This window comes from Pyxicephalus adspersus, chromosome 12, assembly GCF_032062135.1.
Source record: "Pyxicephalus adspersus chromosome 12, UCB_Pads_2.0, whole genome shotgun sequence".
Taxonomy (NCBI): Eukaryota; Metazoa; Chordata; class Amphibia; order Anura; family Pyxicephalidae; genus Pyxicephalus; species Pyxicephalus adspersus.
In genome coordinates this window covers 29,423,514-29,446,904 of record NC_092869.1, presented here as the reverse complement: position 1 = coordinate 29,446,904, position 23,391 = coordinate 29,423,514, and the positions used below count along the sequence as shown (strand labels likewise).

The window sequence follows — 23,391 nt, the reverse complement described above, 5'->3', positions numbered from 1 at the left end:
ACTTTAGATGAAAATATCGGCAAGATCATTTTTCTTGTTTTTTAAAATTTGTGGATTGAGCGTAAAGTGTGTTGTCGGCCACTTGTGGGTTATCTTCAGATTGAGCTACTTTAACCCTCCGAGAATCAGATTGTTGTAATGTAAGGCAAAAATGTATGGGACTTTTTTGCATAGGATCAGTCCCATTCAGGTTCCTCCTACTTTCTGCTCATTTAAAAGAGCACTTAATAACATTTTTCAAACTTGCCTACCCGTCTTCTGTCTCCTAAACCCTCACTACTTTCCAACATTCCATAACCCCCCTTCTATTGTATGCTGCTTTCCCCACCTCTTAGATTGTAAGCTTCTCAGGGCAGGGTCCTCCCCTCCTCCTGTGTCACTGTCTGTGTCTTTCTGTCACTTGCAACCCCTATTTAATGTACAGCGCTGCATAATATGTTGGCGCCATATAAATATTGTTTATTAATATTAATAATAAATAGGCTGCCCGTAAAGTAGATTACTAAAATGCCATGATCTTGATCCTTGTAATGTAATATCTTCTTTTTAAATCTGCAGCTTTCATTAAAATACCACATGGTAACCCTTCCAATCAAGGTCCTTTTTCAGGCACAGTTAAGGAGTAAAATGCATCAGTTGTAGTCTAAAAGCAGCATTGCAGACTCACATTGCATTAGTGCATTTGACCATTGTTTCTATAACAAGAAGCGGACACTGGAACAAGTGCATATTAGCAAGAATTGAAAGAGGTTGGTTGTGAGCAACAGCACTGAGATGCAAAAATAAAGGATAACATTGGTGATAACAGTATATCTTAGAAGCAAATGTTGATAAATAATATCAGATTATGATCCATGTGTGCGCAGTGTCCATTATTGTCATGTATGGAAACCAAAGGCAGACCTAGCTTTCTATGCTTCTGCGGGGTGCTGCCAAATCACTATGCCTTCTGGCAGACCTGGGCATTCAAAGCTCTTCAGCAATGTAATATTATTATATAGTATTTTTATATGGCACCAACAAATTACACAGCACTGTACATTAAATAGGCGTTGCAAATGACAGACAGATACAAATATTGACACAGAACGAGGAGAGGACCCTGCCCAAAAGAGCTTACAATCTAAGAGGTGGGGGGGGGGGGGGGGGGGGGGGAAGCAGCATACAATAGGAGGGGGATATTTTTGGAGGGCATCCTTACGAACTCTCCCGTTCCAACAGACAGGTTGACTCAACAGCACCTCCTAGAAAGCTAGGGCAGTAGCACTTTTTTTTTGGGGGGGGGTTAGGGGTTCTTGATTAATAACATTTTGAAGCAATCTATATTTAAGAAAGGCTGTCTCTCCTGTTTTGCATCGAAGGTTTGCTTTAACTTCAGGTGCTAAACCTCTGGATCTATCTTTTGTAAAGGTGGCGCCACCAGAACTCTCAGCACCAAGTCATGTCCAGTCTGCATGCATAGTTTTCGGTGTCATTTATTGATGCCATAAACATGTCTGACAAGCAAGGAGACTGGAGCCTTGTCCTGATTATTCCTCTTTTTAAATACGGCTCTGTACATACATCCCCTGCAATGCCTGAAATAAAAGTCTAACGAGCTGCAATCAAGGGGAGATCATTTATAGCCCCGGTGTGGGGAGAAATCTATTTATTTTCCAGCTTTGCCACATGGCCGTTGCTTGTTTGCATCAGTCGTGCCTGTCTTATTGTCTTCTGGTTATTCTCTGGGGTAGTGGTCTGACTTTGGTGAATGAGCCAATTGTTTTCCTTTGTGTTGCCCATCAAGTCAGTCCCCCATCTGGTTTGCATCAGACTGTTTTCACAGCCAGCAACTGCTGCCTTTTCTATATCCTGACACTCAAGGGCCCCCTGCTATCAAAGCATTACTGGGATAGCATGTGTGTCTGGGTCCATACAGCTGTGTTGTACAGCTTGAAGCTATTACTCGAGAAATACTAACTTAGAACTTGAACTGCCTCGTCCATTTATAACAAATAATCTATACATACCAGTTAGCATGAGGACTGTCACACCTCTGTGCATTCATTGCCATGACAGGTTCTGTGTCTCAGGCTTTGCCAAGGTTAAAGAGGAACTAAACTTAAAATCCCCCAAAACACAAAAAAAAAACTTGCCTTTTATTCGCAGGGCAATCCGATTCATCTGGAGATCTCTTCCGTCGGCTCCCGCGTCATCCCGACACCCGTCTTTGGGCCAGCACTGCCATCTTCTTTTCTTCCTGGTTCTTCTTCCTCTATCACCCGACCCAGACATGTGACTCTACATGCGTGAAATCTGCAATTTTTTCTGGGATCTCTGCGCTCCCATTCAGTTTTAGAAGGCAGTGCTGCACCCTTTTTTTTTAAAAAAAAAAAAAAAGGGTGTTGCATTTAAAAAACAAACAACAGAATTTTTACTCTTCATAAAATTTTTACTCTACCCATTTATGTTAAAATTCTTAGTTTAGGTACGCTTTAAATGAGAAAGTATGACCATGCTGATTATGGTGAGAAGGAACTAAAGGAATCAAACATTTCTTTAACTAAAGAAGGCTGCATTCTGCATGCTACTAAAGTACATAAAAATAACTTACTTTTGTTGTATTATCACATTTAGTTGCTAAGCAGGCATTGATTAAAAATTTGTTAGAAGGCGTTGGGGAACCTCTTCCTCAGCAAAGACATTAGAGCTGATTTAATAAAACATGTAACTTTCAAAGTACATTATTGTAACCAATAGGACATCATCTTCCATTATACAGCTGTGCCTACAGTTATTACTAGTCTATCCCTCCCCAAAATAAAATATTTGATTATCTTTCTAGTCCTTCTTGTGATAGTGTGACAAGGATGCTGCACTGCTCCTAAATCCGGAGCAGCATTGTCATTCCCCTGTAGGCTGTTCCAGCTTGCAGTACCAAGACTTTGTTGCATGGGGTGTGGCTTTCAGCATTGTCTCTGCTGATTTGTAGGCTGTAGCTTGTCAACCAGCATCTGACCACATCAGGCCCTGCCCACTGCTCTCTGGATTGGCAGCACTACCTCTGTTACTGAAACTCTCCCACTGTGATCTGCAATGTCTGCATGGGGGAGCATCTGAGACACAAACGAAGGAGGATTTGGCTCAAGCAGGAAAGATAAAAGTATTTATTGGCTTACTTTGTGAACTATGTGTGTCACATGCGTACTTATTAAGCCTGTCATACAAGAACCTTTAGTTGTATTTTACCTTATTCTTTTAAATCAAAATTAATTTTACTGTCAAAAAGAATAAAAAAATAAACATTTAGCAAAAGTGAAGCAAAACAGGAAAGTTTTGAGTTTTTTTTTCTACTGCTGAGCTTGCCATTCTTTTTGAAATAAAGAACCTGCCTTCTCAAAATTGTTTATTGTTTAGATCTGCTTTATGCAATATTCTATTTATGCAATATTCTTCTTTATGCAATACTCTATTACCTGATTGTTTGTTTATATCAGTCCTAAATTCATCTTTTAATATTACACCATGTTTACATGTCATATCTGTGAACCCTATAAAATAAAAAAGCATCCATGACATATTCAAAATAGAGCACATGTAAATTATTATTTTTTTTTTTAATTTTATTTATGTGTATTTCATGTGTCATTCAAGTGTATGGTAAAAGACAGTCTGTCTGGTGAAGTCTTATATTTTTATAACGTGCATGACAATACCCCAGTCCACATAGTCAGTGGTTCAGTATATAATTCTTCTTTTATATAATGTGTCATAGGGCCCCAGGATTATCATTGTTGCAGCCATTTGAGGGTTATGACACCTTACACATGAGAACAAGTCTAGCAGTGAGTCACTTGACAAATGCGATTGTCCTGTGGCTGACCTGAACAGTGCACTAATAAAAGGTGAAGCTATAATGAAGATGTTGGACATTTATAGGCGTGTAAACCACTTAATGAGGACATTAGGTGTGAGTGGTGTAATGTCTGTGCACATAATTAAAGCGACTGTAGTGTCAAATAAACTGCTGAAAAATCTAGTTTTTTTTCCCTTGCTGTCAAAATGTGGGAGCAAAATTTACATTGTAAAGATATTACAGTTCTAGATTTTGACACTGCAACATTTCAGCATTTATGATATGTGTTTGCTTATGAGAATGTTGTTTTGTTAGGTTTAGGGATATTTTGAAATTATTGGTTCGTTTAAAGTAAAACTAAACTCTAGATGCAAAAAGGCAGGTCATTTATTGCAGAACAACAAAATCTGCAATAAAATAACCTTTTCTGCCTAATTTTTTAAAAAATGTTTTACAGTTTTTTAAATACACTTGCCTGTCCCTGTTCTAACATAAGTGCTGCCATCTTCTTTCTTCTCCTCTTCCTGGTTTTGATCTTTGGCCATCTTGATTGGCCAGGCCAGGTTGGCCTAACTCCTGTGCAGGTGCAAAGGTGTTCATTTGGTCCCAGAGGCAGAAGGGGTAGCCAGGTCGCACCAGGTATGCACAGCTCATCAATTTTTGACAGAAGGCCGCAATCGGGCAGTTAAAGCAGAAGTAAACCCAAAACTATAAATGCACACTTACCTTCAATCCCGCAGATCAGTCAATCCATTGGGAGGTTCCTTCCAAAGGGTATTTAACTTACAAAAAAAACACAAACAACTTCTGAGTTTAGGTGCGCTTTTTTAAGTATGTTTTATTGCGGATGGACCATCACCAGTCTTTCTGCAATAAAACCCTGCCTAATCTTGAATTTTAAAAGTGGAAGTCAGGCAAAAAAATGTATATGTAGAATAAAAAGTTTTTTTTTTTTATGTACCTTTAAAGGAGGAGTTATGTCCCCGGCCCCTCCCCATCCCTGTTTGGTGTTGATGATCCCAAGAGGAGAGTACCAACCCCTGACATCCATCAGCCAACAGGAACATTTCATCCTGCAGTGCACCTTAACAACAGAGCTCATTAGTCCCATGCATTACGTTTACAGGACTCGACACTTTGTATGCAGTGCACAGCTCAGTACCTGCCTAGGTCTACTTAGCTTTTTGTATTTAACAAGAAATATGGTAAATGTAGTAATTGCTTAAAACTACATGTCTGAGCAAAATGTTAAAGGAAAAAGAAAACCTGGCATACCTCTGCAATTCAAATTTGGCATATCCGTCATTGGCAAAAGACACTGCATACTAGAAATCCAGTGGTCCCCTAGTTTCTGTAGTCCACTGACCTCACTGTTCATTCTGCACTAAAATTCAAAGCCGTGTTGTCAGCACTGTCTGAGATCTTCCTTGTGGGACTGCAAAACTTTTATCACCACCCTTTTCTGTCCCTCTGCACATGAACACATTGATTTCTTTCCTGTTGTCTTTACATTCCAAGAGCCTGCCGGCACACTTTGTGCTGGGAATGGGCTCCCGGGAAATGCAGTTCTGGGGAAGGGGGGGGGGATATCTGCATTACCAAGAACTGGGGCTGGATCTGCAAGATCTTGAAGCCTGGTGATATCACAGGGAGTAGTTAAAACAGTTTCTTAATAGAGGAGCAAATAGAACTCTGTATGTCCAGTTTTATCTAAAGAAATGTCCTTTTTATTGGATAAGAGTCCACTTGAATGATCCATCATCACCACCTACAGACTGTAGCAGTTTACATGCTTACTGCGCCATCTTGGTGTCTGTTAGCCGGCCATATATTCTGTATAGTACAGAGCGGACTCTGACTTCTGCAAGAGGTGCTAATCTTCCCCACTGTCAGTGTCTGTCATAAAGCAGATAAATTCAGCTCTTTGCAGTCATTTGTGGATATCTCACACTTTTGGAATGATTTCCTAGTGGGAGACTTCAATCCTCATATCAGAGTAAATAAAACAGAGGTGTTTGCCAGAAGATTTGAGACTGACGCTGTGGGAGGAAGATATTGGCAGCGCATTATCTGTCCCGTTAAGTAACTGCCTATTTTTAGTACGCGCCAGCATTTTTATGTCTTTACCTCTTCTATTGTCACCAGGATATCACTACTCCCCACTGCTTCCCAAACTTTATCGTGTCCTTAAACCCTACCCACATAATTTATGTTCTTCCTGAAAGACTTAAGTTGTTTTGATAAATAAAACCACAGTTATGAAAAAACATTCACTGTATCTTTTATATCCCTTTGATGTTTTATGGTGGTTTTGTTTTTTGTGGCCTGAACTCAAAAAGTAAACATTTGATATGGTATAGGGAATGTTTAGAAATGTTAATTGTGCCTAAAACAGTACTAAAAAAAGACATTTACTTCCATGTAAAAAACAAAAATAATTAAACTTTCTGACATGTGAGGTGCCTAGGCAGTGCTTACAGCTCCAAACCTGTATGTTTGCAGTGTGAAATGTAACACACTGCTCCCTCTGACTGCTAGTCTTAGAAGATACGGAGTGAGACCTGGAAATATCATTACTGAGCTACTCACTGTTCTCCTTGCTGGAGGCTCTGATGCGAGGAAGTAAAGCTCTGCCCATACCAAAATGGCCACCACTGCAGAACAATGCATAGTAAGCCAATAAAAAGTAAAGTTAACTGCAGGAGACCACATGCAGTACTGGTGACTAGTGCTTTGCCAGCTCCCTGACTTTTTGTGGCTACAGCTTTTATTTTAAAATCTTATAGCTTGATATGTGAATATTGATTAGAGATCACTTTAAATTGCATATAACTTAAAAAGTTTAACTTGAAAAGTTAACATGAAATATTCAATAGTTTTCAAAAAAGTTTTCTGTGTGTTTAGCTGTCAAAGAGGGAACACGAGAGGACACAGACAGAACTCTTGTCGACCCCAATGTGTACCTCACCTCTACATTTTTAGGTATTGCATTATATTATTAACTTGTTCTAGAGTTTGTTTAGCACAGGTTAGTCTCCACATTTTAAAAAAAAAGTTATTCTGATGGAGGAACTAAACTCCAAAAAGGCAAAAGACTAGTCACCAGTATTCTTTATGGCCTCTCTGCACCTAATTTTACTCATTGCACATTTACCATCCCTTGTTCTACGCTGTATTTAAGCATAAAGGTGGCCATCTTCATGGAGGAAGTGTCTTCGCTTTCTGTCAAAAACTATATGTCAAACTTCAAGCAAGAAGAACAGTAGTGACATCACCAAATCTCACTCTGAATCTCAGCAGATAAAATTCTTTTGTTGGTCCCCCCTTCCCCATATGGTAGGGATGCAATGCTTATTTTAGGTTTAGGTGGATAAAACAGGGAGGAATTCCTAAGGAACACTTTGTTTCCCTAAAGGCATTCGCTCTTCTAATAAGGATTATTATTATTAAACAGGATTTATATAGCGCCAACATATTACGCAGCGCTGTACATTAAATAGGGATGGTCTTATACCTCCATATAATGCAGAACCACAGGTCTTACATCGTGTATGATGACCTCTGTAAAGGGGCAGCCAGATGATTGGTTGGCTTCAGAAAACCGGTTGTCTGGACGTAAAGAAGTCTGCAGGAGTGAAGAATAAAGTAATTTGGTCTATAGTATGCCACTAAGGCTGCATACACATGTGCAATAATTGTCGTTGGAAAGGATCTTTCACAACAAAAGACTGCATGATGCATGAACGAGTGCTGTACATACATCACCGTTCTGCTCTATGGAGAAGACAGGGGAGAGGTAATTTGGTCTATAGCATGCCACTTAGGCTACGTACACACGTGCAATAATCGTGAAAGATCCTTTCCAACGACAAAAGACTGCACGGTGCATGAAGAGGTGCTGCACATACAGTGTCGTTTTGCTAATTGTAAAGGGTAGGGTGGAGAACAACCGAGTGGCACCCCGCTGCGCTCTCCCCTTTGCTTTCATTACGATCGTTCCTCATCTGTGGGTCCGCCAGAACGGTCATCCGGACAACAGACCACGAGCGCTGTGCACGCCAGGTTCTCGTCAGGTATTAGCCCTAAGGTGATTATCGGACGAGAATCAATTAACGTGTGTACGTAGCCTAACACTAAACTAATTTGGTCTATGGAATGTTCCCTACAGTAAGCTCTGAAAGGGGGCCACCAAAAGGATATTTTTTCAGCTATCTAGTGTTTTATTTTATATTGTGTGCTCTGTAAAATATAAGTATTGTTTTCAGTGCATTGATGTTTAAAGATCCTTGTTTCTGTTTACAGTTTTAGATTACTTGTGTACATGAAAGCAACCATATTTAAATGGAAGCATTTGTGGAGAAAACACTCAGATAAATGTTGCTATAGCGAAACAATAAACACAATAAATCGCCTTTGGGCTAATCGCAAGCATTGAAACAAGCCATTTTGCCTCAATATTAAAGATGGTTTTGTGGAACTTTGTGGCTTTTCCTAGAAAAAAAATTCCCCCATAAGAGGTGTGGCAAGACGGAGATTATAACTTTACAAGAGTCTGTTGAGTGACAAGCTAATATTATGATCACTGAACAAGAGTCCTCAATGAGGGCTAATTCTTCTAGATCATTAGGGCCAAAGTGATTCCTGTGTTTTTACTGAAAGCTTTTTTTATTTCTTTACTGAGATCTGGTTTTATAGTGGTTGTCATTTAGAAGCAATTTCCTTTCAGCATCCTGTATTTGAGATGCGAATCTACTCAGCCTCGGGCAAGATTACTGTTACAGTGTAATTATCTGTTCTGCAGCTTTATACATCACATTGTGAGCAGAGAATACCTGCTACTGGGGTTTGTCTGTCTCATGTCTTTTATATGTTTGGGGATTCTGCCCCAAAGTAAGTGGAAATGTAACTGTATGCAACAGGAGCACCAGGGGAATGTGGAGCCTGAGCCAAAGACTTGCATCAGGTCAGGAAATTTTGTATGTACCCAATAGGTATAGTCTCGGATGTGGTTAAGTAGCAATGTTATAGGTAATGGAACATAGTACGGGCTTTGCGCAAAAAAAGTTGATCTCTGGGATACTAACCAAACCCCCAAATAATTGCTGAAGGTAGGAATAAAATTTGCTTGTTGCTCACTCTTAATTATGTAACGTCTTCTCCAGTCCTCTTGCGGGTGTCCATGTCCTTACCTGCATTATGCCCAGGGATAGGCTTTAAATTGCATGTCCATTCAAACAATGGTACAATAGGACAAAATTGTACTGTATTTATTTTTTTTTTTGTTTGTTTGTTTTTTTTTACTGTTATCTGAGGTCCAGTTTAGTATCTTTTTATAATGGTGACCATTGTCTTCCACAATGCTGACTGGGATGTTGCCATTCTTACAGAAATATTCCTGGGGAATGCAGAGCAGGCAGAACATTCTCTTGTGAGATTTGGGCTGCTTTGTATTTTCCCAACTAATTGTAGGCTAGTTAGCTTGTAGAAGTCCTTACAGTTTAAACAGATCTTACATTTTACTGTATATATATGTATATAATTCATTTATACTATGTAGCATTTTTCATGTGTCTTGAGATAGAATTTATTGAGCCTGAAACATGTGGCAAACTTGCTTTTTCTGCTGCTTGTTCCAGTAAAGTTTATGATTTGAGTTATTGGGTTAGAGTTCTGACTTAGCTGTTTAAATATTCTGATTAGCGAAACCTGGTCTGTGAGTTTTAGGATGTACAAGTTTGAACATACACACTGTGCCCAATTGGGACTGTATTTACCATGTTTTAAATAACACTGCCACAAATATATCTAAGGAAAGTGTTTAAAAATGTTAGTAAATGAAATCATCCCCTCTCCTCATAGGCCTGAACATTTACCAAATACTTAGTGTTTAGGGGGGCCCTTGGACAACAATAAAGCCTGACGTTTCTATATATCCAACAAATCTCTAACCTAAATAGCCAGCTTCAGACCGTGTACACAAAGTACAGTACTCATTTGGTAACATTTTATTTTCTCTTGCTATCATGGCTCACTAAATTTTACACTTTCATTGCTTTTACATCTCTTTTTTGAACAAACTTATAGGAATTACAGAAAAATACACACACAAGCCTCTGTTAAAATATAAAGCGATATAATTGTCATTTAAATGAATTTAGTGTCATGGTGTAGAGTGTGAAAATTCTGTACTTTCTCTCCATTACCGTTGTGTTTATACCACTGGGATTTCTGATTATTCTGCCTGGTTTAAGGTATAATTTACCCAAACACCTGTGTTCTTCATTACATTTCCTGTCTCATTTCAGGTCTCTGTTATTCTGCCAACACTAACAGTTCTCTGTTACCCTCCATCCCCCTGGATGGTGATAAACTAAAACACCCTCCGCCAGACCGTGCTGAGTGTGAAAGATCTGCATTTGTAAAGCGTTGAGAGTTCTTGTCGTTGTTTCAGCTCCACCTTTTTAATAATTATTGTTTTCTCGTATTAATATAATGCTTTTGTTTTCTGCTGTAGTAACTGTCCACATCCTCCTGTGGCCTTGGAAGAATCTCATAGCATTGCCACAGTCAAATCCCCACACTTTTAGGGGCACAGTCTGGACCCTAGAAAACCTTCTTTAGGCTCAGGAAGGGGAATTTATACAAATGGCTTCTTTGGAGCCAAGAACTCGATCATGGTAGGGAAATGATGCTCATTGCCGAGCCATAACAATGCCCGTCTTTTCATGTCATTTGTCATTATAACTGCTAAACAGAACAGGGCAATTATATACATATACTGACAGCTGCTAACCAAGGTTTAGAGTTCAGGTACCATTACCCAGCCATGTTTGGCAATGTCCAACCTGTTGTATTTACATTAGGTATGGAGTAATATGTGTGCCATTCCAATAAATATTCATTTTTTTCTGTTTGTTAAAATATATATTACGTGTTTTTGGCTGCTGCCACCATTTACAGACCCCTTATATTCAGGGGTAAATAGTATGCCCTCACACACAAATGTAATTCTTTAGTAGTGCATTGGAAAGGTGTGTTTGGAGTGCCAAAACAGTGAATGACAACTCAAGTCGCCAACACAAGTCGCCAACGACAAGTGCGCCAACACGTTCTGTATGTTGCTGCTTGTAGTGATAATGCAATGCACTAGCAGGAACGAGGCCTAAGGATATGTACAATATGTGACAATAGAACCAATGAGCTCACCACTATTCAGATTTTTGGAAAGGGGTAAGTGTGTAAGTGGCACCCGCTATGTCATCTTTAATAGGAGTGCACAGCGCTCATTCCTGGATTTGCCAGGACGGAAGAAGATGTTGGGGGATCACTGTGTACATGCTAGATTTTTTATACCCAAGTCGATCATGATCATTTATCTTGGGCAACAATCATTCAGCATGTACTTAAGGTGTTCCTTGTTTTTTCATTCCTTATGTACTTATCTATCTATTTTTTGGTAACTCTGCATATATTAGGGAAGTGCCTACAAGCTGTGTAAAAAGAAGTCACTGAATAGAATACATTATCATGTTTTAAAAACACGATTTTAATCTTAGAACAAAAACTGAGATAACAAATGTTGTTCTCAAAGCACAGGTAATCGTTGGGTGTGTTTTTAGCAGATCTTACCAACAGGGTGGGAATGTGAGCTGTGAGTAAATCTTTGCTGAGCCATCTTTTTAATATAACAGAATAGAAACTGCCACTGCGATAAAAACAAAGTATGATCTCTGGGAAACAAAGCTGTTGCATACAATAGTTAATATAATATGGTAGGGGAGGAAGAAATTGCATTTTATCTAAATGAACATTTTTTTGGATATAAGAGGACTGTTGCTCACCTAATGGTCTTAACCCATGGGGGTTTACACCCTTCTGCATACAGCCAGCATATGCAAGATTCCACTGGATGGCCGATTCTACTGGATGGCTGATTCCATTGGACGTCCAATTCCAAGGAAAAAATGACCATTATTCACATTGGATATTTTTATCAAATTGTATTTCTTTTCCCTTAAAGGCAGTGCCAGTGGTATCTATCTAAGCTTACCTATTCCTGCAATGCACTAAACTAAAGGTTCCTAAAGCGTAAGTAAACCCAAAACTAACCCAAAACAATAAAATCAGTTACCTTCAATCTCGCAGATCAGTCTGTCCTTCGGGGCGTTTCTTCCATCTGGTCCCGCGTCGGCCCAGTATCTGTGTTCGGCCCGGTACAAAGGGAGCGCCAGGCACTTCCATCTTCTCCTCTCTTCTTCCTGGTTCTTCTTCCTACGCCACCTGATCTCACTGTGTAGGCATGAGATCAGGTGATGTAGATTGGGAAACAATTTGCTATTTTTTTTCCCTATTAATGAAGGAACTCTTTCAGCGCATGCCAAGAGCCTCCCAGGATGCGTGACATAGGTATCCCGGAAGGCTCTGTGCTCCTACTCATTCTTGATCACCTAGGCAATCGAGATCCAAGGGGCCTTGCTACACCCTTTTTTTATCTTAAAAAAGGGTGTTGCCCTAAAAAAAAAAAAATGAACAAACTAAGTTTTAACTTTTATTAAAAGAGTTGTCTACCCTTTTATGAAAAGTGAAAATTCTGAGTTTAGGTACAAGTTAAGATCTAAATAAATACAGTTAGCAATAGCAACCAATCTGCATTCCTGTGTTCATAAATGACCCCTACATTTTCTTTGTAATAAACATGTAAAACATTTTAAGTCTTTACACTGATAAATTATTTAGGTGCAGCTGTTTAATACTTTCACCCCTGTTCCAACTTTTTTCTACAACTCAAAAAATGATTAAAGGAATCCATATCCTGCAGCCCACTGAGAAAATATGGAGGCCTAAAATGAAAATATTTGTAAAGGTTAAAAAGTTAAAGTAGAGGCGTGGAAGGCTCAGTCATACAAATCAGTGTATCAGGGTGGTGCAGTCATGTTATTTCTATGTTTATTAAATATGCATACAGACTTGTGATCTGGACACCCCTGCCAGACAGTAACCCCCACATTTCTGACCCTCAGTGTACAATATATAATCTATAGTTGCTTACGTCTTAGACTAGAGCAGTTTTTACAGTAATTGTTTTTTTTTTATCCTCTGGTCACAACTAGTGTTTTTTTGTGATTTGCTACAACAGTAAAATTAAGTTTGTGTTAACACAAAAAAAAATGGACACAAAACGTATGAATGTTTGCAAACTAAACAGGAAAAAATAGCTTATAATGGAAGGTAAAAAATTAAAAATTGTGAGCAGACAGCTCCTTCTGCATATTCGGTTATGGTCATCCACTTATTGTTTACATCTACTCTAAAGCAGCGGTCTCCAACCTTAAAGACCCTTACAGACCACTAAATTCATAATTTTAAATCCAGCGGACCATTAATATAAATTTTTTTTAAAAGATAAATACATTTGTAAAATAATGATCTTCCTAATGGTGCCTGACAAGGGCTGTGCAGGCTCTGATTCATTGATCAGCTCACGGTTAAGTGAAGTATTACTATTGTTACTTTTATCATTAGTTGCATTATCTTTGGTATTACTAAAGAAATACAAATATTTGTTTGCTTTTGTGAAAACTGTCATTCACAATATAGGAATTTATTGGAATATTATTTTTGTTTTATTGCAAATAATGTCCAATTTTTTGGTGGACCACCAAAGGTTTCTCCTCTATAGGATGTATTTTTTTTAACACTTTTCCCCTCATTGTAAGCAATTGATGCAGCTAATTTTATAACAAGATCCTGTGAAGGTCCCAGATTCATCACTGTCATGTAACAACCAAGTGTTACGAAAAGGGATCTCTGTACAAGCCGCTATCATTTTGTACAACTTAGCTTTAATCAGTGGACAAGTATTCACTTAAGATTCACACACTTTTCTACCAAAATGCAGAAATTGTGTAAATCTTGAAACTGAAATGAATATTGCAGCCCGATCACATAGCTGCTGACAAGGGCTACTGAATGGCCTTTACACTCCCCCATACATCCCCCGCCCCATTTGGCATGTAGAAGATAAGGCTCTCCATGGTGGATTACACTAGCTTGATTTGGGAGTATTTCTCTTGAAAAAAAGCTTTCAGCACCCTAACTTCAAACACTTGGCAGGAAAGGCTTAGAAACCCTTTAAGAATTAGATTTTTATGATCTAAGAGACCTAGAAGCAGCTGTTGAAACAGTGACATCATAGGCTGGTGGTCGTACTCTATGGGTTACTAGCACATTTAGCTTCTAAACGTATTGAATGGTGTTTTATATGCAATAAGGAAAGTAGTGTGGTGTTCATTGGTTTGTATATCCGTTACATGGCATAACATAGACCATAATGGCATTTATTTTATCTGTGTGGTTATGCAGGGGCTGGACAAGACATAGAATATGACTAGTAATTGATAAATGGAGTTCCAGAATATTCTAATTGCATTGGGTTACCCTTCCTTGAGCTGCATTGCCAAACCTCCTCTATGAAACCCATTTTTTATATTAAACCAGATCTGTGAAAGTGCTGTAAAAGAGCCAGGACATGGGGGGAATAAGAGGTTCAAAGGCTTCATCATTAATAAACTGACTTTAATTTAAACTGGCCACAAATCTGATGGAAAAAACAGATGCTCTTACATAAAAACCCAATGTCAAATTTAGGTAAATGCCCAGCTATAGCTAGTAGTGGTTATATACTTAGCTTACTATACTACTTACTATACTATAGCTTATAACATTTCCTGTGTAGGTTAGCATTGATTTATTAATAAAATTAGACCTTTATCTGTATCTTTGTAAACAAGCTAGTACACACTGCTTGATTTTTACTTCCAATATGATTTCTGTTCCAAAGGGAATCTGAATTCCCCAGCTGAATGATCATAACAGACTGGTTTTCTGGGTTCCGAATGGCTGTGGATGGATCAAACATGTTGGTAAATAGTGATATAGTATAGCGGTAATCAAAAACAAGTTGTATCTTGTGTATGATCAAATACATATCATCAGAATTCCATTTTTATCCACGAAAAAAAATATCTGAAGGGCAGAATCTTGCACAGCGTTTTTAAACTTCAGCCTGACTTTGGAATATCGATCATATCACTTAGGCAACATACACACGTTAGACTTCTGTTATTGGAAAGGATCGTGAAGGATCCTTTCCAACAACAAAAGACTGAAAGATGCATGAATGAATGCTGTACTTACAGCACCATTCTGCTCCATGGAAAGGGGAGGGGGGAGAACGAGTAAGCGGCACACCACTGTGCTCCCCCTACTTCACTTGTATTGCAGTCGTTCGTCGTTCGTGGATCTGCCAGAGTCTGACACTTTAGATTCTCATCCAATACTAGCCCTGAAATGACAATCGGACAAGAATCATCTGACAATGTACTTAATGTACTAGACCAGTGTTTCTCAACCAGGGTTCCTTGAGCAATTAGCAAAATTGTGCATTCACTAATTATCTTTTTCACTATCTGTAAGGGTGACATTCTTCCTAATAGCCAGCAGCGCAAGGGGCAATCTTCCTACTGACCACCATGCTTAGTAATATTAGCTGTGGATATAGTAATTACAGCAGGGTTTCCCTGAAGACCTAAGTTTTTTTAAGGGTCTTGGATTGTAAGCTCTTCGAGGAAGGGTCTTCTCCTCCTCCTGTGTCACTGTCTGTGTCTATCATTTGCAACCCCTATTTATTGTACAGCGCTGCATAATATGTTGGCGCTATCAAAATACTGTTTATTATTAATCATAATAAAGGGTTCCCCTATGGTAAAATAGGTTGAAAAACACTGTACTAAGCTTTGAAAAGGGTGCAAAGTAAGGAAATAGCTGGCTTTGTTATTACATGGTGGGGGGGGGGTCTAAGTTCTCACTTGTCTTATTTATCTTTTACATGCCCAGAACTGACTATGCTTTCTGAAATGCCTGGTCTATCTTGACATGCTGTAGCCAGACTGCTCACCTAGAAAAATAAAGCTTTGTTTATTGATTGTGAGTGTTCATTGTAGCATAACAACTTATTGTTTACTCAGACCCAATGGGGGTGCCACTCAGGATAGACAGGATCTAGTAGTGTTTGTGAATCTAATCTGAGTGTTTGCAAATCTAATAGAATTATCCCACCTCAAGACAGGAAGGACTTATAGTATTTTGTCCGAAGAAGTACTGTAAATCCCTTACAAGGGATTGTACCCTGGAAAAAAAACAGAAGACTCCATTGACCAGTGCCCTTTTTATTGATCTGATCTCCCTGGCTGTAAGCCATATAGCTAGAATTGGGTAAATGGGAGAAAAACTGAAATCAGCAGGTAGCCTAGAATATCAAACTCTCCACTGCAATCAAAATGGATTCATTCTATCTATGTCTTGTACCCTATAATACTAAACTAGTTTCCAGGTAATTCCTAATTAGTTTTTGAAGTTACCATTAGAAATGGATGCCTGACTGTGTAAACTTCGCCCACTCTAATCATTTTGGAACTGCTAATGACAGCCTGTAGAAGGTGCAGTCTAGGGAACATCACCTGCAGTGAAAAGAAGCCGCTGATTTTACTTCTTCCATAAAGAGTAAGCCCCCCGCATTGCCCATTACACAATTTAGCCACTTATTTTCAGTACAGAGCTATGGAGAGATTATCAGAAATTACAGTTATTGTAATGTTAAGTGGTCTGTGTGACGCCAGCAGCTATGCCGAGCAATTTATTCTTTGGGCCTCTGCTGAGCCTGCATAGCGTCACCGGTGGGGTGGAAATGAAGAAAACTAGGCTAGAGGAGATGAAAATTTTAATAACTTAAAAGATTTGAATACGCTATTAGAGTGGCACCTTCAGGTCTGCAGGTGCAATATGGCGCTGCTGAATTATTAATAGAGATGTCTGCCAATATTATATTAGATAGAAGAGATACCAGGTTTTATTTTAAAGTGACCCTGTTTTCAAATTATGTATTACAACAAAATTATTCCTGTAAGATTATATGAGCAGGTAAATATATTTTTCTTCTAAATCTTCTAAAAGCATCCCTTGTGTAGACCATATAAAGCCCTGAGTTGCAGGGTGCATCCATCTTGGATGTGAAGTTAGCAGCCCCAGCATACGCAGAGCTGCCCAAGTGACATATTATAGTATTCCCATCCACTCCTCCTATAGAAACTACATAGGGTTATGTAGGGAGGTAAATGGAGGAGTGGAGAAGCTGGAACAGCACTGAAAATAACCAAGACATCCCCAGAGAAGAAGAGGCTATGTCTAACAATGAGTGAGAAAGCTGTAAAAGGGATTTGACTCTTGCTGGTGCAAGTAAAAATAAAAACATGGCAAGAAAGCATTTTTCAGGTTGATAATAGGGTCTCCTTAAGTGGTTAGGTCCACCCTTGTAATTCTCATTTTACGTTTTATCCCCATTGCTAGCTCAGCTCTTGGGTCTGATTTGTAGGATTTTAGGAACATCTGTAGGTATAATCAGGTTCCAGCATTTAAAGTATATGTACATCGAACAGCCAAAATATTACAACCACCTGTCCAGTATGGCGTAGGTTCACCCAAACAGCTTTGACCCATTGCAGTATGGACCCAGAAGCCCACTGAAGGTCCCCTGTGGTGTCTGGTGCCAAGACATTACCAGCATATGCTCTAGGCCACATTGACTCTTTCAGCCTGCTTTCTGCTGCCATCCCTTCCCCATATAAAAAACGGAAATGCAACTGTTCGTCCACATATTAATCATATGTGATCTTTTATTACGCTATGGAGCAGGTCTAATGCTCCCATGTCCATTGTAAGTTCTTTTTGTAGTGGACCAGGATCAGCATGGACACTCTGATAGGTCTGCATTTATACAGCTTTGTTGGATAAAAGCAGAGAGACTATGGTGCAATAAAATATGATCTACATTTCCTTTAATGCAATAATCCATTGCCACTTAACGTTCTGCATGCATTTATAGCATGTGTTTCTTTATTCTCCCTACACAGCAGCACATACTTCTGTGCGGAGGTGTTTTTTCCTGTGTCAGTTTTTTATATTGATTTTGTCTGAGGATGTTTCTGGTTTAGTCAGTATGGTATTGATTATGTCTGCAGATGTCTTTCAGGTTCCATTAGTATAGAAATTATTGTATATATGTGTGTGTATATATTGTGCTTGTGTTATTGTACTAATAGAGGTTTCTGGCTGTCAGTATGGAACTGATCATGTCTCTGCGGAGGGTTCTGATTGTCTCTCAGATTAGTGGATGTGACAGTACAGTTCTTCTGTTGTCTGGACATTTTACCGGGCGTGATTGTGTTACTTTGGATTAAATTTCTGTAAATATGACCATTGTGTTATTTTTATTGTTGCATGTGGGAGTTTAAAAGGAACTTGGCCTAGGGGAGAAAGAAGTATTACACCAGCCCTGTTTATGACGAACCTTAAAAAAAAAAAAAAAAACAGATCTGTAACATGGCACAAGCAAGGAAATATACCAACCAAGTTCTGCAATTTAGTACACAAGGTGTGATCAGGACAATGTATGTATGAGCTGTTAAACTATGTAACATTGTGTTGTCTTTTCCTTATATGGTTAGCGGGACTATCCATGGCTCTGTGCGGTAGAGTTGGCATGCATTGGTTGGTTTCTTCATGTGGAGAAGCTCTTTTCTCTTTTACAAGAAAACAAAAGCTTTAAAGCTGCTATAAAATTATTTTTTTTATTACAACCTCTGTAGTGTGCACACCAGCTGTAATTATAAACACAATGCAGGAAACGTTCCACAATCCAAAATCATCTCGTGTTTCTTGGCAACATCAACTGAACATGAACATAGATGGAGCAAAGTGTCTGTCGAATTGTTCCCCCCACCTCCTCTAACAGTGCAGCGGGTGAGAAGCAGACAGCAGCCAACGTCAGGCATTGGAGTCACTGCCAGTGATCCTAGCCAGACACTCAAGGACATAGAACTCTGCAAAGTGTCATTGTCACCTCTAGAACTAAGTGGCTGCTTGATCAGTGTATGGCAAGGAACGTGTACCTCAAGCATTCCGCTGACAATGGAAGTTGATTGCTATAGTAATTAACTCGAAAATGGAGATCTATGGTAACCCTTTCCATATTGCTGCAGTTAAATTAGCTAAATCCCTTTTTTTTATTTGCTTGTATGGAGTATCAGGTCACAGAATGGTGTGTACAAAGCATGCTCACAACATAGCAGCTTGTGCTTGGTTTAAAGAGCAGTTGCAGCCATAAAGTTAAAGTAGATGGAATTGCTTAATAATTAACGCTCCATTTGCTAAATCAGTGCGTATTAAAAAACATTGCCATTTTTTTCATAAAGACTTTTTACCTCTTACCACTGGTCTTCTGCACTGCGATCTTTACCCTCCTCCTGTGTGATGGAAGCATGGCATTATTCAGGTTTCTGGATGGTGACAATAACTAACCATGTCTATGTTAATAGCATTATTGTTAGGGACAAAGCAATTAACAATGACCTTAATGGCTAGGTATTATTTTATATGCCTCCATGGCATTTTCCAGAACATTTTCTGGGCTTAGAATTCAGTGTAAAAATGCCCAAGCCTATGAATTACTTGGGATAAGCATTTTAACACTAAATCCTAACTCCAAGTAGGAATCAGGATTATTGCCTGCCATTCAGAAAAAAAAATACTGGGACATGATCTTTTCTGATATATGTAAAGCAGTCCCCAGACATCGCCTATTATTCCGCTATGGTGAGTTTATGAACAATCTATTGGGGATGACCACTGTGCTTTTTCATGGCAGAGAGCACAATATAATAGCGTGCTGCTCATTCACGCTCCCCTCTTCATAGAACAGAACAGTGTTTGTTCAATCATCTGTCACTGAAAATGATCATGAAAGATCCTTTCCAGCAACAAACCCCTGAGATCCACGGGACATCTTTATTAGGCATTACTTTCGGGTAATGTCTGAACACGCGGTGGCGGCTCACTGGTGCTACGTGGCTCTGGCCGTTGCACCTCCCAGCGGGCTCAGGAGAAGGACCACGTTGGGAGGGGTGCACAGGCCAGAGCCGCAGACCACGTCTCCTGTACAGATTGCAGGCCCAGGGCAGTGGGTAGGTTGTCTCTGGACACAACCCGCCCACTCTCCCATGAGAGTGGGGGGGTACTGTCAACAGGACGTCACTCTGGGGGGAAATTACTTCCCCTTTGAGTGACACATAGCTCCCTGCGCATGCATGGTCTGCAGTTTGTTCATTTAGTGGTCCGTAGACCCGAAAAGGTTGGCAACCACTGGTCTAGATTATAGCACTGGAGACACAGGACAGATAATATGGTGTTATATAGACGCTTGTATTTATTATGTAGATATATGTAGTATGTATGTGGTCAGATCTACCCTACATATGGTATTTTGTTTCAAATACAAACGTGTGTTTTTTTTAATGATTTTATGTATTTACCAATTGCAATATTTTTTGCCCCTAATATTCTCGAAAAAAAGCTAAGGACTGGCCAATCAGACTTCATGGTTTGTTTTACACACAGATATCTCTGCTCCCTTTATTACACTCCCATTACAAAAAAGAGTTAAGGTCACCACTTGGGATAGCTCAATCTACATTGTCTGTACAGAAAACATAGACTTTGGTGTTGTAAACTGGTCGTGGATGGAGAGAATTGGGTCAAGTCTCCAATGGTTTTTGTAGTTCTTTACTATATGCAGAGAAAAAGATAGATATGTCCACACTGTTTATAGAAGGTAAGACAACAGAGCACTCCTGATATAAAAAAAACATTAAAAACTCATGTGGTTTTTGTATTACTCAACTCCCCAAACTATACCAGGTGTGATTTTATCTTTTAGCTTGTATTCTGTCAAAAACAAATCACTCCGGGCAAACCGCTAAACAAACAGGTGAAATGTTGTATATTTAGGAAAACTTTATTACCTGGTCAGTCCAATCCTCTGACTTACACACAGAACATGCAGCTTGGTGACCCAACTTTTTTTTTTCTGCTTCACTTAGGCTTCATACACACATCACATGATTCTCAACTCAGGGCTGGTATCAGACGAGAATCTGACCTGTGTACAGTGGCCATCCAATGTCCTTTATGGATCTGTCCTGGCAAAAAAACAGCCGGGTGGTTGCTGAAAATTGCCAGGTGGTGCACCCAGCTAAAAGAGTCTGGGGAGAATACCGCCTTTTGTGAAGTGTGTGGAATGGTGTGACCACAAACCTGTAATAAGCCTTGGTCTCCACTGTTTCAGAAAGGCTTCAAATGCCTACACTTTAAACTCAATAAACACTTTTTGCATCTGAGATGCACTACAAAGGCTTTGCATTGTAGGCAGTTAGACATACTAAAAATACAGAAAGCTTTTCCTTTTAATTCCATAAAATCTAGACAGCAGCTAGACAATGGTCACATTATTACATACAAGTAAAGGGAAAAACTCTACCTCTAGGAGGTCATCTGCTCAAATAAAATGTTGTGTGTATTAAAGTGTGACTGCAGCAATGGGTGGTATCTTTGAGACAGCGGGAGACTAATGTACATATGTAATAGGAAGATACTCAATAAATAGTTTTTAATTACTTTGAAAGTATTTTTAAATTTGTCTTTTTTTTGCTTCTGTTGACTGTTTTGGGTATTCCTGTGTGTACCTATCCTTGCTGATGAATACACCTTATAATGGTTTCATGCCTCATATGCCCTGGGCCAGCCGTCCATTGACTTTTGACCTTTCCAGTCTCTTCCAGGCTATGTTCAGGTCATCAAGTGTGTTATTCTGCTATATTTACACAGAGGGAATTATGTTTTCTTTTCTTTACTTTCTGTTTCTTGTTTATCTCCAGGAGACGCATCCCGGCCTACTAAAAACATCCCAGTGACCCTGCCTACTATGAGCGAAGCCGATGAAGAAGTTAAAATGTCTTTTGTCGAATCTGATTCTTCTGGAGCAGATTCCTTCTGAAACATGAACAAGAAACGGGGCTCTAAGCCAAATTAAAATTATACATCCAAAGTCAGATGAACATTCCAGCTGCTAGCCCCAACTTACCTACAACAAATGGCAAGAACCAAACTCACTTACTTGTTATGGAGTCGTCCCCTTACTAGTAAGACCGAAATTCACTGATTATCCAACCTAGCAAGGGATCAACTTCATCAAGATAAGTGGAAGAATCTCCTTTGTGGTTCTGAATCACCCGTGTGACATTGGCTTATTTGCATTGGTTTTCTTTTTTTCTAAAGTGCCTTTTTTTCTACTAATACAGAAAAATACCCATATCCATTTCCTTGTAACTTTCTAACCCAGAATCTCAAACATTGTGATCTGATTTCCAAGCTGTCTTCTGTGAACTTCTCCCTATAAAATGATTTGCACTTAATGCAGCAGATGACATATATGGAACGCAACAAGGGATCCGTTAGACTTGAATTAATGCCTTAATGAACTGAGAACCATGGTTTCTTTTCAATACCAATAAAATAAGTTTGTGTTTTTCTGATGTGTAAATAAGAAATTTCTATTTTTTATGTTAAATGATATTGAATGTATTTAACTGCACAATAAAAACTGTTTGTTGTGTATTTTTCTGTTTTGCATTTGCGTTTTAATATACAAATCTTCACACAAGCCAGTTATGAAACTGGACAATTCATTATGAACATACCGGCATTAGAAATGATTTGTAAATATAGTTATAGCTATAATAATAATTAATAAATCTGAAGGAAGAGTAGGTAGAAGCAGAGTTTACAACATGAGCATTCATAGCGGTTCATAAATATGATAATGGCCAATGGGGCAGCCTGAGTTTTTGGAAGGGTGGAACGGAGCTCAACTTTTTCAAGGAAGTCAACAATGTCAAATGACTTTAGCTTCCTAAATTTCTGAACCCAATGTTATTTTCTAATGGCTTTTTTGTTTTAACTAGGTCTACCAAATGTGATCTCGGTCCTTGATAGAAAAAGAAAAAAGGACACATGCAGAGATTCAATAATATATACACATTTGAGTATGTAGATTGTTGCCAGAGCTCAACAGAGAAGAACTAGATAATAAAGCTAAGCATAGATTGGTCATTTGGAGTCACATACACCGGAGGAGAATTGGCCTACATCCTAACATTTTATTCATTTAATGTACATTAGCATATCATAAGTCATATTCAGCTGCACATTACATTGCCAAGCATTTGTGGACACCCCTAGTTTCAACTGAAGGGTTCTGTTATGTCTACAGCAGTGGTCGCCAACCTTTACGACCTCCCAGACCAATAATCCAGGGAATCCGAACCGCGAATGCGCGGGGAGCCATGTGTCACTCAAAGGGGAGGAAACTTGCCCCATAGTGACGTCATGATGCCAGAACCCGCCCACTTTCCCACTGCAGGCTCAGACCTGCTTGCTAAACATCCTGGGTGACAGTAGTGCAGTGCTGTGGACACAACTTTTGTTGTTGTTGAGCCTGCGATGGGAGAGTGGGAGGGTTGTGTCCATACGGGAGATAGAGCCGTGGACCACCCAAAATTTCTCAGTGACCACTGGTTGGCGTTTGCTGGTCTACAGCATTTTAGATA

The 23,391-nt window shown here is 39.2% G+C and overlaps 1 protein-coding gene across 1 annotated transcript in view; it reads left to right on the top strand.

Moving 5' to 3' along the window:
- Positions 1-22,399, top strand: part of KIAA0586 (KIAA0586 ortholog) — a gene marked incomplete in the record, with an annotated part of 82,162 nt that extends 59,763 nt beyond the window's left edge. Inside the window, 1 exon segment of the mRNA XM_072427919.1 lies at positions 21,661-22,399. Coding sequence (XP_072284020.1) covers positions 21,661-21,779 — 119 coding nt within the window.
- Between the last annotated feature and the right edge of the window lie 992 nt (positions 22,400-23,391).